This window comes from Gopherus flavomarginatus, chromosome 12 (genome assembly GCF_025201925.1).
Source record: "Gopherus flavomarginatus isolate rGopFla2 chromosome 12, rGopFla2.mat.asm, whole genome shotgun sequence".
NCBI lineage: Eukaryota > Metazoa > Chordata > Testudines > Testudinidae > Gopherus > Gopherus flavomarginatus.
In genome coordinates this window covers 49,499,929-49,512,104 of record NC_066628.1, presented here as the reverse complement: position 1 = coordinate 49,512,104, position 12,176 = coordinate 49,499,929, and the positions used below count along the sequence as shown (strand labels likewise).

Sequence of the window (12,176 nt, the reverse complement as noted above, 5' to 3'; positions counted from 1 at the left end):
GTGTGTTCCAATTCAGTATTCCAGGCCTTGGAGTGAATGACACTAAGGAGTCTTTATGCAGATTATCACTGGAGCAAGCCTAGCGCAGAATTAAAATTAAGCAGTTCCCCCAGTAGTGTTGCTTTATATAAAATCCATGTCCCTTACCGATCTGTCCATTATAGCATCCTCCAACCAGGATGTGAGAGTCTTTGGGGTTGTATTCCAGGCTCACAAGCGGGGATGATGGCCTGAGAACCAGGTCTGGTTTGTTGGGATTTTCTACCGGGAAGGGACAAAATAGAGAAAAGCAAAGTTTGAGTGAAGCCCAGAAGGAAAACAACATTTCCAACTAATTCAGCTCAGCAATGATGGACACTAGCTAGTGACCTCCAGAACCCACGTCTTTCCAGCATCTTGCCCAGCATTAATGCTAGCGAGAAGCAGGGTAGAAACTGTTACTGCAATGTACTAATCCGGAGTACTCTCTAGCACCTATGCAGCACTCTTCACCTGAAATCACTTTACAAGTATTCTCTCCATTGTACAGGTGGAAGTAGAGAGAGGAAATGACTTGCCCAAGGTATCACAACAGCCAGGAAGAGAACCCAGGAGTCCTGACTTCCAGTTCTGGGCCTGAAGTAGACGAGCAATTCCTCTCTCTGCCTCAGATAAAAATGCACCTCATAATGTCCCCCCAAAACAGACTATTAGCCATGCCACGTCTTGGGGCAGAAAGACGAGGAGTGTTGCATTGAATGCTCGCTTACTGCCTCCATTCGGCAGGACTCTTCTCCCATTTAGCACCTTGCTTCTAAAGGGGAAAAAAAAGCAGATGGGACCATTACTGAGGAGCTCCAAGCTGCTGGGAATGCAAGTCACTAGACAGACAGCTGGGAGAAGAAGGAAGGTATCCAGCTTCCTTATCTGTCAGATTGTGGTTGCAGCCCCCTGTGGCTGTGAAAGGTCTATTCACATGTGAAAGGATGGGGGGAAGGAAGAGGTGTCCATTCCTCAGATTTCACTGCCACCGCCAGGTTTGCTTGTCATCCTTTTGTTTTTCAGTGGTGGACTGAGTCCTGCTTCTAACATCCTTATCAATCTAAGCCCCCCCACCCCCCCCAATCCCGACTGCACTGAAGTTCTGTACACCTGGGAAGTTCCTCAGCAAGGTGATTTTCCCAACCCAGGGCTTGTGTTGCTTCTTCTTTTTTAACAGAATAGGCAATTAAGCTACTTCAACAATCCAGTGTGTCTGGAAAATGTAATTGAGCTCATTGGAAAAAGCGAGAAGGGCTCTATGCTGGGAAGCCAGAGAGTCAGGACTGGATTCCAATTAGGCCCTGAGGGTGCCAGCGTTTTAGGGCCGCCTAAAAGTTAAAAGTGGGTTAAAAGTTAACACATTCAGCTCCCCTGAGGGCGGCTGGGCTCCTGGTGTGGGTTGGTGGTTGCCCAGTGTGTGGGGCTCGAGCAGGATGAGCATCCAAGTCAGCCCACCTGCGGGTGCTGTGAGCTGTGGCTGGGGGGGGTGGGGTGGCTGCTGAAGGTGCTGGCTGGGAGCGTCCCAGCCCCTTCCCAATCTCGGCCACCCTGCTGCCTCCGCCCCATGCCAGTGAGGGAGAGGGAGAGGGAGAGGGAGAGGGAGGGGCATGGCCAATGCCTCAGTCATTTACATGGGCAGAGCCGGAGCACTGCTTCTGCGCCAGGCTGCGGGAGGGACGGAAGACACTCGGGGACTGCTTGCCGTGGGGAGAGGTACGGTCCCCCCCCTTGCACCATTTCTGGGGCAGGTGGGCTGCGCCCCGGCTCAGGCTGGGATCCCCATGTGTGGTGGAGGGTCTCGTGCCTTCCCAGGGAGGCTGTGTTTATATTTCTTTTCGTTTCATTTTTTACAACAAACACAAAGGTCAGCTGTAGGCAGTGGGGTGCGGAAGACGCTGTGCCTAGTGGCATGTAAGGTGTGAATCTGGCCCTGCAGACAGTGGGTCTTTACAGGTTGTTTTCCATATTTTGGTCAGGTTTCAGATACCTTCAACCCCAATTCTCATTCCCCTATGTGTAAAACCGGAGTCAATGTCCCTTCTACTCTCCCAGGGGGTGCTGTAAGGGTTAGTTAGTTAATACCGTCAGAGCACTTAACAGACCTGAAGGACCATGTTAGTGGCAAGCATTACTAACTCTAGCATTTTCCCTTCTTACCAAGATCCCATATGTATGACTCATAGCTCATATCTCTGGAGCTTCGCTGGAACTCCAGGCTGGAATAAGCTACTGCCAGCTTCTTGCTTCCATCCGGGTGCCAGGAGAGATGCGTGGCGGTCCTTTTGATTACATTTGGATCCCTTTTTGATAATAAAACAATGGCATTAACTTGCTAACAATTTTGTCATGCTCCAGGGTATGCAATAGTTGCCCACGGGAAGTGGCGGGAACCTCAATTAAAACAGGTTAAAACCCTTGAGTATTGATTACAGGTAACAATCCTGCACTGGGTTGTGACAGGAAGACCTAGATGAGCCGATAAACCTTTCCAGTTAGAAATTTATAGAAATTCAATTACATTCCAGGATCTAACTTTTAAAAGTTACTACACAGGCCCTAACACTGAAAAATATCTTTGAGAAACAAAAGAAGGAAGATTCCTTTGACACTGTGGTACAAAAGATATTAAAACTTGGGATACTCACTGAAGAGCCCCATAATACCCCAAGTCCACTAGATCTTCCCCATATGAACATTATTTGACTGTTTTTTGAAGGACATGTTTATTACTGCTCAGAACACAGGGAAGGAAAACCAGTCTGCCTTCAGTGATCGGAACAAATAATCCGAGCGAGGCGGGGCACTGAACTCTTGTAGTAATTGCCCATCCCAGAAGAATGATTTGGAAATACCCAAAGGAGCATCTATATCCATATATTACTTTCCAAGGATGAAATTGACAGGGTTGGTCTGAGTGCAGAGAGAGTTTGTCCCTGTCAGGAGAAAGGCTATACCTACAGCCTTCCATTCAAATAGCTGGGATGTCCTGCAGTTAATTCTGCTAGGATCTGCTGTGATGGCTGTTTCAGTTATACCTGCTCCTGTCAGCAGATGCAGCTTAATAGCGCCGGCTTAACTGAGGTAGCCGCCTCAGCTTGCCCAATGGTCAGTATGGACTGGAACAGAATAGTGAATGCTTAGCACACAGCTTAGCACCTCCTGACTGCCAATACCTGAACACATTGATGGTTTTTGCAGATGGAGGCTCATCTGCTACATCTGCTGTCTCCTCATCGTCAAAGTACTCCTCGTAGATATTGATCGCATTGTTCTGTTTGATGCAATGTTCCATCAGCTGTGAAGCAAGCCATGCAAATAAGCCAAATAAGCCGTGATGTGACATTTGGGAAAACTACTGGCTTGAGAGGGCAGGCAGCAAGCAGAGCATGATGGGAAAGGGAGCTGTAACACACACAGACAGGAAGAGGGGAGGAAAGCATGGGACAGTGGCCTTACACTGCCGAGCTGTATGATGGTGTTGACATAGTTCTCATCTTTCTCCACTTTCTTCCGGAAGCGAATGGTCTGCTCCATCTCCAGTGGGTTGACGTCTTTTGGCCACCCTCCTTCCAAGTGGTTAACCCCCTCGTTTTCCATCTCAAATCTCTCCGTGTTGACCTGAAGTGTTACACAAACAGAGAGGGAAGCAAGATAGAAAGCTGATGGGCTTGGTTTTTAAATCTGCTCCGTGGGGTCTAGCATTTACTCCCTCACTGATTCCAGATCCAGCCAGTGCTCAGATTTCCCTGGCTTTGTAAGTGCTGCAAACCCCACCTGGGTTCTCAAAACTCAGCCCTCTTTTCTCTGGCTCTTATGCCATCGCCAAGACTAGAGCCGGCAGTCAGAATAGAACAGGCTGTTCAGTTGCTGATGCACAAGGCAGACTAGAACCCTGCACACTCCTCTCCGGCTGCTCTGCTCCTGCAGGGCAAAGGGGAGTAAACCCTATTTTCATCAGTGCCATCAGCAGATCTGACTTGAACACACACACACGCAGATGGGGAGAAGCTGCCAGCATTACTGTCACTTTTCTGGCCATAACCAAGTGTTGAACTTATAGTCCCCTTTGTGGCTAACAATGGAATTATGAATAATCACTTCACCAAATGTCTGTAGTGCTCCCACACAACTTCCATCTACTGGAGTGCAGTGGGCATTATACTGGGCAAATTACAAGGGAGGCACAGAGCTCATCTGGCAGTGTTAACAAATGGGACTAACGAAGTTGTTACTTTTATTACTCCTCACACAGGAGAAGAAGGGTTTCCAACTATGTGATTGCAAACAGGGGCCAGCATTGGAATGAAGAATTATTGGCTACTTCTCCACTGTTCAAACCCAAAGTAGCACCTCATATCTCACCCAAGCAGAGCAGATTGGCTTTGCAAAGGATCAGTCCGACTCTGGGAGCTCTTAAGAAATTATTCATGAATTGTTTTCTTTATTTACCATCACTGACTGCAGAGAAGTGAGAACCCCCCAACTGCCCCCTTTTTTCATGGAATCCCAGGTTTGCAACACACTAGTCTCTTCCCTGCTATGGCAGGGGTTCTCCTCGGAGGATCTCAAGCCATGCTACAGACATCCATGGAGCCTCACACCTGATTTCCTGTGAGGTAGCTAAGATCAAATCCACTTTATATCTTAGCATCTTAGAGCTGCCAAGGTCACACAGTGAATCAGAACCAATAGAACCCTGTCTCCTGCTTTAACCACTAGACAAACTCAGAGCTCTTAACTGTCCTGCAGGAGACAGCAATGAAAACATTAGCTCCATCTTGTGAATTTTGGGATGGGTGAGAACCCTGAGATAATATCATTGCAAACTTCTCTGAATGCCGTATCATTATTACAGCAGCAGCACCACTGTATTTCTTCCAGAGGAGATCTTGATACCTATATCCTCCTCCTACAAACGGGGTCCCAGAAGATCACCAGTTTATCACTGACTACGGGCACCTTGCATTGCTGAGCATAGCCAACTTTCAACTCCCTCAGCGACACATCTCTCTTATCCTGTCAGAGGGAGCCTTGCAAGTAAGTATTCATTAAAAGAGAGCTCTGTTTGCTCCTACTGTACCTCATGCTCCGACATATCACTGGCACACTGTATTGCAGCATCAATGGGGTCCCTCTCTATGAAGTTTTTGGCTAGGCTCGGGTCTGGCTGGATGTCCACGTTGGTCTCAGCCTGCCGGTCGGAGAAGTTGCATTGTCGGCCAAACTCGCTGCGCTTCTTCACATACACGTAGACGATCTCCATGGTGCCTGCTGAGGCGAGGGAGAAGGAAACGTTGCACATTTGCACTGCTTCACACTTACCGTTTCACTGCTGTATTGCACAGCAGATGCTTCATGGGGGACAAAGGAAGATATAGTCCCTACCGCAAGGGATTACATTCTGTGTTTAGAAATGATAAGAGAGTTTAAATTAGGGAACAATCCTGGACTGGATGATCCAGTGGGTCTTGCCTCTCTGGTTTCTACTGATCTGTTTTGTAAGCGTATCCCTACTTTTTTACATGGATCTAGCATGCAACAGGTTTTCCCTCCATTTCCTTTGACCTATGATTGCACAGTCATGAAATGGGGGCCGTAGCCTTTAAAGAGCAACCTTTGGTCTACACAGTTTTTGTTCCCATTTAACTATTTCAGTTGGGTGGGGGCAGTTCTATTGTTAAAACCACATCCCCAGCATGGACACAGTTATAGGAGTATAAAGGTGCCTTACGCTGGTACAGCTTATTCCTCTAATCATTATTATAGGAGTATTTACAGGAATAAACTGAGGCAAGCACCTTTATGCTGGCAGAACCGTGTTCATGCTAGAGGGTCAGACCTCCTTAACGATACAATTTCAAACCAATACAGTTAAAGCAGTGCAAACCTTGGCACCCTTAGACCCATGCGTGGCTCCTAGCAGAGCGAACCCAGGAGTCCCGGCTGCCGGCCCGGCTCTGCCCCCTTGGCCCCACGCGTGGCTCCCAGCAGAGCGAACCCAGGAGTCCCGGCTGCCGGCCCGGCTCTGCCCCCTTGGCCCCACGCGTGGCTCCCAGCAGAGCGAACCCAGGAGTCCCGGCTGCCGGCCCGGCTCTGCCCCCTTGGCCCCACGCGTGGCTCCCAGCAGAGCGAACCCAGGAGTCCCGGCTGCCGGCCCGGCTCTGCCCCCTTGGCCCCAAGCGTGGCTCCCAGCAGAGCGAACCCAGGAGTCCCGGCTGCCGGCCCCGCTCTGCCCCCTTGGCCCCACGCGTGGCTCCCAGCAGAGCGAACCCAGGAGTCCCGGCTGCCGGCCCCGCTCTGCCCCCTTGGCCCCACGCGTGGCTCCCAGCACAGCGAACCCAGGAGTCCCGGCTGCCGGCCCGGCTCTGCCCCCTTGGCCCCAAGCGTGGCTCCCAGCAGAGCGAACCCAGGAGTCCCGGCTGCCGGCCCCGCTCTGCCCCCTTGGCCCCACGCGTGGCTCCCAGCAGAGCGAATCCAGGAGTCCCGGCTGCCGGCCCCGCTCTGCCCCCTTGGCCCCACGCGTGGCTCCCAGCACAGCGAACCCAGGAGTCCCGGCTGCCGGCCCGGCTCTGCCCCCTTGGCCCCAAGCGTGGCTCCCAGCACAGCGAACCCAGGAGTCCCGGCTGCCGGCCCGGCTCTGCCCCCTTGGCCCCACGCGTGGCTCCCAGCACAGCGAACCCAGGAGTCCCGGCTGCCGGCCCCGCTCTGCCCCCTTGGCCCCACGCGTGGCTCCCAGCACAGCGAACCCAGGAGTCCCGGCTGCCGGCCCCGCTCTGCCCCCTTGGCCCCACGCGTGGCTCCCAGCACAGCGAACCCAGGAGTCCCGGCTGCCGGCCCGGCTCTGCCCCCCTGGCCCCACGCGTGGCTCCCAGCACAGCGAACCCAGGAGTCCCGGCTGCCGGCCCCGCTCTGCCCCCTTGGCCCCACGCGTGGCTCCCAGCAGAGCGAACCCAGGAGTCCCGGCTGCCGGCCCCGCTCTGCCCCCTTGGCCCACGCGTGGCTCCCAGCAGAGCGAACCCAGGAGTCCCGGCTGCCGGCCCCGCTCTGCCCCCTTGGCCCCACGCGTGGCTCCCAGCAGAGCGAACCCAGGAGTCCCGGCTGCCGGCCCGGCTCTGCCCCCTTGGCCCCACGCGTGGCTCCCAGCAGAGCGAACCCAGGAGTCCCGGCTGCCGGCCCGGCTCTGCCCCCTTGGCCCCACGCGTGGCTCCCAGCAGAGCGAACCCAGGAGTCCCGGCTGCCGGCCCCGCTCTGCCCCCTTGGCCCCACGCGTGGCTCCCAGCAGAGCGAACCCAGGAGTCCCGGCTGCCGGCCCCGCTCTGCCCCCTTGGCCCCACGCGTGGCTCCCAGCAGAGCGAACCCAGGAGTCCCGGCTGCCGGCCCCGCTCTGCCCCCTTGGCCCCACGCGTGGCTCCCAGCAGAGCGAACCCAGGAGTCCCGGCTGCCGGCCCGGCTCTGCCCCCTTGGCCCCACGCGTGGCTCCCAGCAGAGCGAACCCAGGAGTCCCGGCTGCCGGCCCCGCTCTGCCCCCTTGGCCCCACGCGTGGCTCCCAGCAGAGCGAACCCAGGAGTCCCGGCTGCCGGCCCGGCTCTGCCCCCTTGGCCCCACGCGTGGCTCCCAGCGGAGCGAACCCAGGAGTCCCGGGCTGCCGGCCCCGCTCTGCCCCCCTGGCCCCACGCGTGGCTCCCAGCAGAGCGAACCCAGGAGTCCCGGCTGCCGGCCCCCGCTCTGCCCCCTTGGCCCCACGCGTGGCTCCCAGCAGAGCGAACCCAGGAGTCCCGGCTGCCGGCCCCGCTCTGCCCCCTTGGCCCCACGCGTGGCTCCCAGCAGAGCGAACCCAGGAGTCCCGGCTGCCGGCCCGGCTCTGCCCCCTTGGCCCCACGCGTGGCTCCCAGCAGAGCGAACCCAGGAGTCCCGGCTGCCGGCCCCGCTCTGCCCCCTTGGCCCCACGTGTGGCTCCCAGCACAGCGAACCCAGGAGTCCCGGCTGCCGGCCCCCGCTCTGCCCCCTTGGCCCCACGCGTGGCTCCCAGCAGAGCGAACCCAGGAGTCCCGGCTGCCGGCCCCGCTCTGCCCCCTTGGCCCCACGCGTGGCTCCCAGCAGAGCGAACCCAGGAGTCCCGGCTGCCGGCCCCGCTCTGCCCCCTTGGCCCCACGCGTGGCTCCCAGCAGAGCGAACCCAGGAGTCCCGGCTGCCGGCCCGGCTCTGCCCCCTTGGCCCCACGCGTGGCTCCCAGCACAGCGAACCCAGGAGTCCCGGCTGCCGGCCCCGCTCTGCCCCCTTGGCCCCACGCGTGGCTCCCAGCAGAGCGAACCCAGGAGTCCCGGCTGCCGGCCCGGCTCTGCCCCCTTGGCCCCACGCGTGGCTCCCAGCGGAGCGAACCCAGGAGTCCCGGCTGCCGGCCCCGCTCTGCCCCCCTGGCCCCACGCGTGGCTCCCAGCAGAGCGAACCCAGGAGTCCCGGCTGCCGGCCCCGCTCTGCCCCCTTGGCCCCACGCGTGGCTCCCAGCAGAGCGAACCCAGGAGTCCCGGCTGCCGGCCCCGCTCTGCCCCCTTGGCCCCACGCGTGGCTCCCAGCAGAGCGAACCCAGGAGTCCCGGCTGCCGGCCCGGCTCTGCCCCCTTGGCCCCACGCGTGGCTCCCAGCAGAGCGAACCCAGGAGTCCCGGCTGCCGGCCCCGCTCTGCCCCCTTGGCCCCACGTGTGGCTCCCAGCACAGCGAACCCAGGAGTCCCGGCTGCCGGCCCCGCTCTGCCCCCTTGGCCCCACGCGTGGCTCCCAGCGGAGCGAACCCAGGAGTCCCGGCTGCCGGCCCCGCTCTGCCCCCCTTGCCCCACGCGTGGCTCCCAGCGGAGCGAACCCAGGAGTCCCGGCTGCCGGCCCCGCTCTGCCCCCTTGCCCCACGCGTGGCTCCCAGCACAGCGAACCCAGGAGTCCCGGCTGCCGGCCCCGCTCTGCCCCCTTGGCCCCACGCGTGGCTCCCAGCAGAGCGAACCCAGGAGTCCCGGCTGCCGGCCCGGCTCTGCCCCCTTGGCCCCACGCGTGGCTCCCAGCACAGCGAACCCAGGAGTCCCGGCTGCCGGCCCCGCTCTGCCCCCTTGGCCCCACGCGTGGCTCCCAGCAGAGCGAACCCAGGAGTCCCGGCTGCCGGCCCGGCTCTGCCCCCTTGGCCCCACGCGTGGCTCCCAGCGGAGCGAACCCAGGAGTCCCGGCTGCCGGCCCCGCTCTGCCCCCCTGGCCCCACGCGTGGCTCCCAGCAGAGCGAACCCAGGAGTCCCGGCTGCCGGCCCCGCTCTGCCCCCTTGGCCCCACGCGTGGCTCCCAGCAGAGCGAACCCAGGAGTCCCGGCTGCCGGCCCCGCTCTGCCCCCTTGGCCCCACGCGTGGCTCCCAGCAGAGCGAACCCAGGAGTCCCGGCTGCCGGCCCGGCTCTGCCCCCTTGGCCCCACGCGTGGCTCCCAGCAGAGCGAACCCAGGAGTCCCGGCTGCCGGCCCCGCTCTGCCCCCTTGGCCCCACGCGTGGCTCCCAGCACAGCGAACCCAGGAGTCCCGGCTGCCGGCCCCGCTCTGCCCCCTTGGCCCCACGCGTGGCTCCCAGCAGAGCGAACCCAGGAGTCCCGGCTGCCGGCCCGGCTCTGCCCCCTTGGCCCCACGCGTGGCTCCCAGCACAGCGAACCCAGGAGTCCCGGCTGCCGGCCCCGCTCTGCCCCCTTGGCCCCACGCGTGGCTCCCAGCAGAGCGAACCCAGGAGTCCCGGCTGCCGGCCCGGCTCTGCCCCCTTGGCCCCACGCGTGGCTCCCAGCGGAGCGAACCCAGGAGTCCCGGCTGCCGGCCCCGCTCTGCCCCCCTGGCCCCACGCGTGGCTCCCAGCAGAGCGAACCCAGGAGTCCCGGCTGCCGGCCCCGCTCTGCCCCCTTGGCCCCACGCGTGGCTCCCAGCAGAGCGAACCCAGGAGTCCCGGCTGCCGGCCCCGCTCTGCCCCCTTGGCCCCACGCGTGGCTCCCAGCAGAGCGAACCCAGGAGTCCCGGCTGCCGGCCCGGCTCTGCCCCCTTGGCCCCACGCGTGGCTCCCAGCAGAGCGAACCCAGGAGTCCCGGCTGCCGGCCCCGCTCTGCCCCCTTGGCCCCACGTGTGGCTCCCAGCACAGCGAACCCAGGAGTCCCGGCTGCCGGCCCCGCTCTGCCCCCTTGGCCCCACGCGTGGCTCCCAGCGGAGCGAACCCAGGAGTCCCGGCTGCCGGCCCCGCTCTGCCCCCCTTGCCCCACGCGTGGCTCCCAGCGGAGCGAACCCAGGAGTCCCGGCTGCCGGCCCCGCTCTGCCCCCTTGCCCCACGCGTGGCTCCCAGCACAGCGAACCCAGGAGTCCCGGCTGCCGGCCCCGCTCTGCCCCCTTGGCCCCACGCGTGGCTCCCAGCAGAGCGAACCCAGGAGTCCCGGCTGCCGGCCCGGCTCTGCCCCCTTGGCCCCACGCGTGGCTCCCAGCAGAGCGAACCCAGGAGTCCCGGCTGCCGGCCCGGCTCTGCCCCCTTGGCCCCACGCGTGGCTCCCAGCAGAGCGAACCCAGGAGTCCCGGCTGCCGGCCCCGCTCTGCCCCCTTGGCCCCACGCGTGGCTCCCAGCAGAGCGAACCCAGGAGTCCCGGCTGCCGGCCCCGCTCTGCCCCCTTGGCCCCACGCGTGGCTCCCAGCAGAGCGAACCCAGGAGTCCCGGCTGCCGGCCCCGCTCTGCCCCCCTGGCCCCACGCGTGGCTCCCAGCACAGCGAACCCAGGAGTCCCGGCTGCCGGCCCGGCTCTGCCCCCTTGGCCCCACGCGTGGCTCCCAGCACAGCGAACCCAGGAGTCCCGGCTGCCGGCCCGGCTCTGCCCCCTTGGCCCCACGCGTGGCTCCCAGCACAGCGAACCCAGGAGTCCCGGCTGCCGGCCCGGCTCTGCCCCCTTGGCCCCACGCGTGGCTCCCAGCACAGCGAACCCAGGAGTCCCGGCCCGGCTCTGCCCCCTTGGCCCCACGCGTGGCTCCCAGCACAGCGAACCCAGGAGTCCCGGCCCGGCTCTGCCCCCTTGGCCCCACGCGTGGCTCCCAGCACAGCGAACCCAGGAGTCCCGGCCCGGCTCTGCCCCCCTGGCCCCACGCGTGGCTCCCAGCCCTAGGACGTTGGCACCTGCGGGTCCCTGCTGTGCCAGGCGCTGCACGAGGAGCACCCCGCAGTAGGGGGCTGCAGCGCTGGGCAGGAGAAAGGGGGGCCGGGCTGACAAGGAGTTGGGCTGAGCTGCAGGACCCCTGCCTCCCTCCCTCCCCCGGGGGGTGGAGCCCAAGGGGGCCCCCCTCCCTTACCCCGCGGGGGGCAGATCCGCTCCGGGCCCGGCTCTCTGCAGCCGCGGGCAGCGTGTCCCCGTTGCCTAGCAACGCCCGCGGGGCCTGGCAGCGGAGCAGTCACGTGACGGGCCGGGCGCCGCCGCCATATTGGTGGGAGCGGCAGGGCAGGGTGTTAAATGAGGGCGCAGGGCACATGCGCGTGCTTTGGCGGGGGGAGGGGCCGGGCCCATCCCCCAATCCACCCCCCCCCAGTGCTGCTCTCCCCTCACCATGGCCTAGGCCCCTGCAGGCCCCACCCGGCCTGTCCTCGCACCCTGGGCCTGCCCTGGGGAACGTGCCGCCCTGGCCTGGCTCCCGGCGCGCGGCCAAGCACGGTGCCTGTGCTGCTGGGACGAGTTCGTGGGACCAGCCCGTGAAGAGGCTCAGGGCCGCCCTGGCCTGGCTCCCGGCGCGCGGCCAAGCACGGTGCCTGTGCTGCTGGGACGAGTTCGTGGGACCAGGCCGTGAAGAGGCTCAGGGCTGCCCTGGCCTGGCTCCCGGCGCGTGGCCAAGCACGGTGCCTGTGCTGCTGGGACGAGTTCGTGGGACCAGCCCGTGAAGAGGCTCAGGGCCGTCCTGGCCTGGCTCCCGGCGCGTGGCCAAGCACGGTGCCTGTGCTGCTGGGACGAGTTCGTGGGACCAGGCCGTGAAGAGGCTCAGGGCCGCCCTGGCCTGGCTCCCGGCGCGTGGCCAAGCACGGTGCCTGTGCTGCTGGGACGAGTTCGTGGGACCAGCCCGTGAAGAGGCTCAGGGCTGCCCTGGCCTGGCTCCCGGCGCGTGGCCAAGCACGGTGCCTGGGCTGGGTGGGA

General features: G+C 62.2%; 1 protein-coding gene across 3 annotated transcripts in view; it reads right to left on the bottom strand.

Annotated features, from left to right (window-relative positions):
• DNAI2 (dynein axonemal intermediate chain 2) overlaps positions 1–12,176 on the bottom strand; it is a 29,010-nt gene that overhangs the window by 14,401 nt on the left and 2,433 nt on the right. Inside the window, exons 1-6 of one of the 3 annotated variants that reach the window (XM_050920809.1) lie at positions 11,347–11,404; positions 5,102–5,292; positions 3,478–3,639; positions 3,195–3,316; positions 2,179–2,321; positions 148–261 (exon numbers count right to left, since the gene is read on the bottom strand). In XM_050920809.1, coding sequence (XP_050776766.1) covers positions 148–261; positions 2,179–2,321; positions 3,195–3,316; positions 3,478–3,639; positions 5,102–5,284 — 724 coding nt within the window. In that variant the 5' untranslated portion in view covers positions 5,285–5,292; positions 11,347–11,404. Of the gene's footprint in view, positions 1–147; positions 262–2,178; positions 2,322–3,194; positions 3,317–3,477; positions 3,640–5,101; positions 5,293–5,908; positions 6,121–11,346; positions 11,405–12,176 lie in introns of those variants that run through there. The other 2 variants (XM_050920810.1, XM_050920808.1) reach the window with 2 other exon arrangements.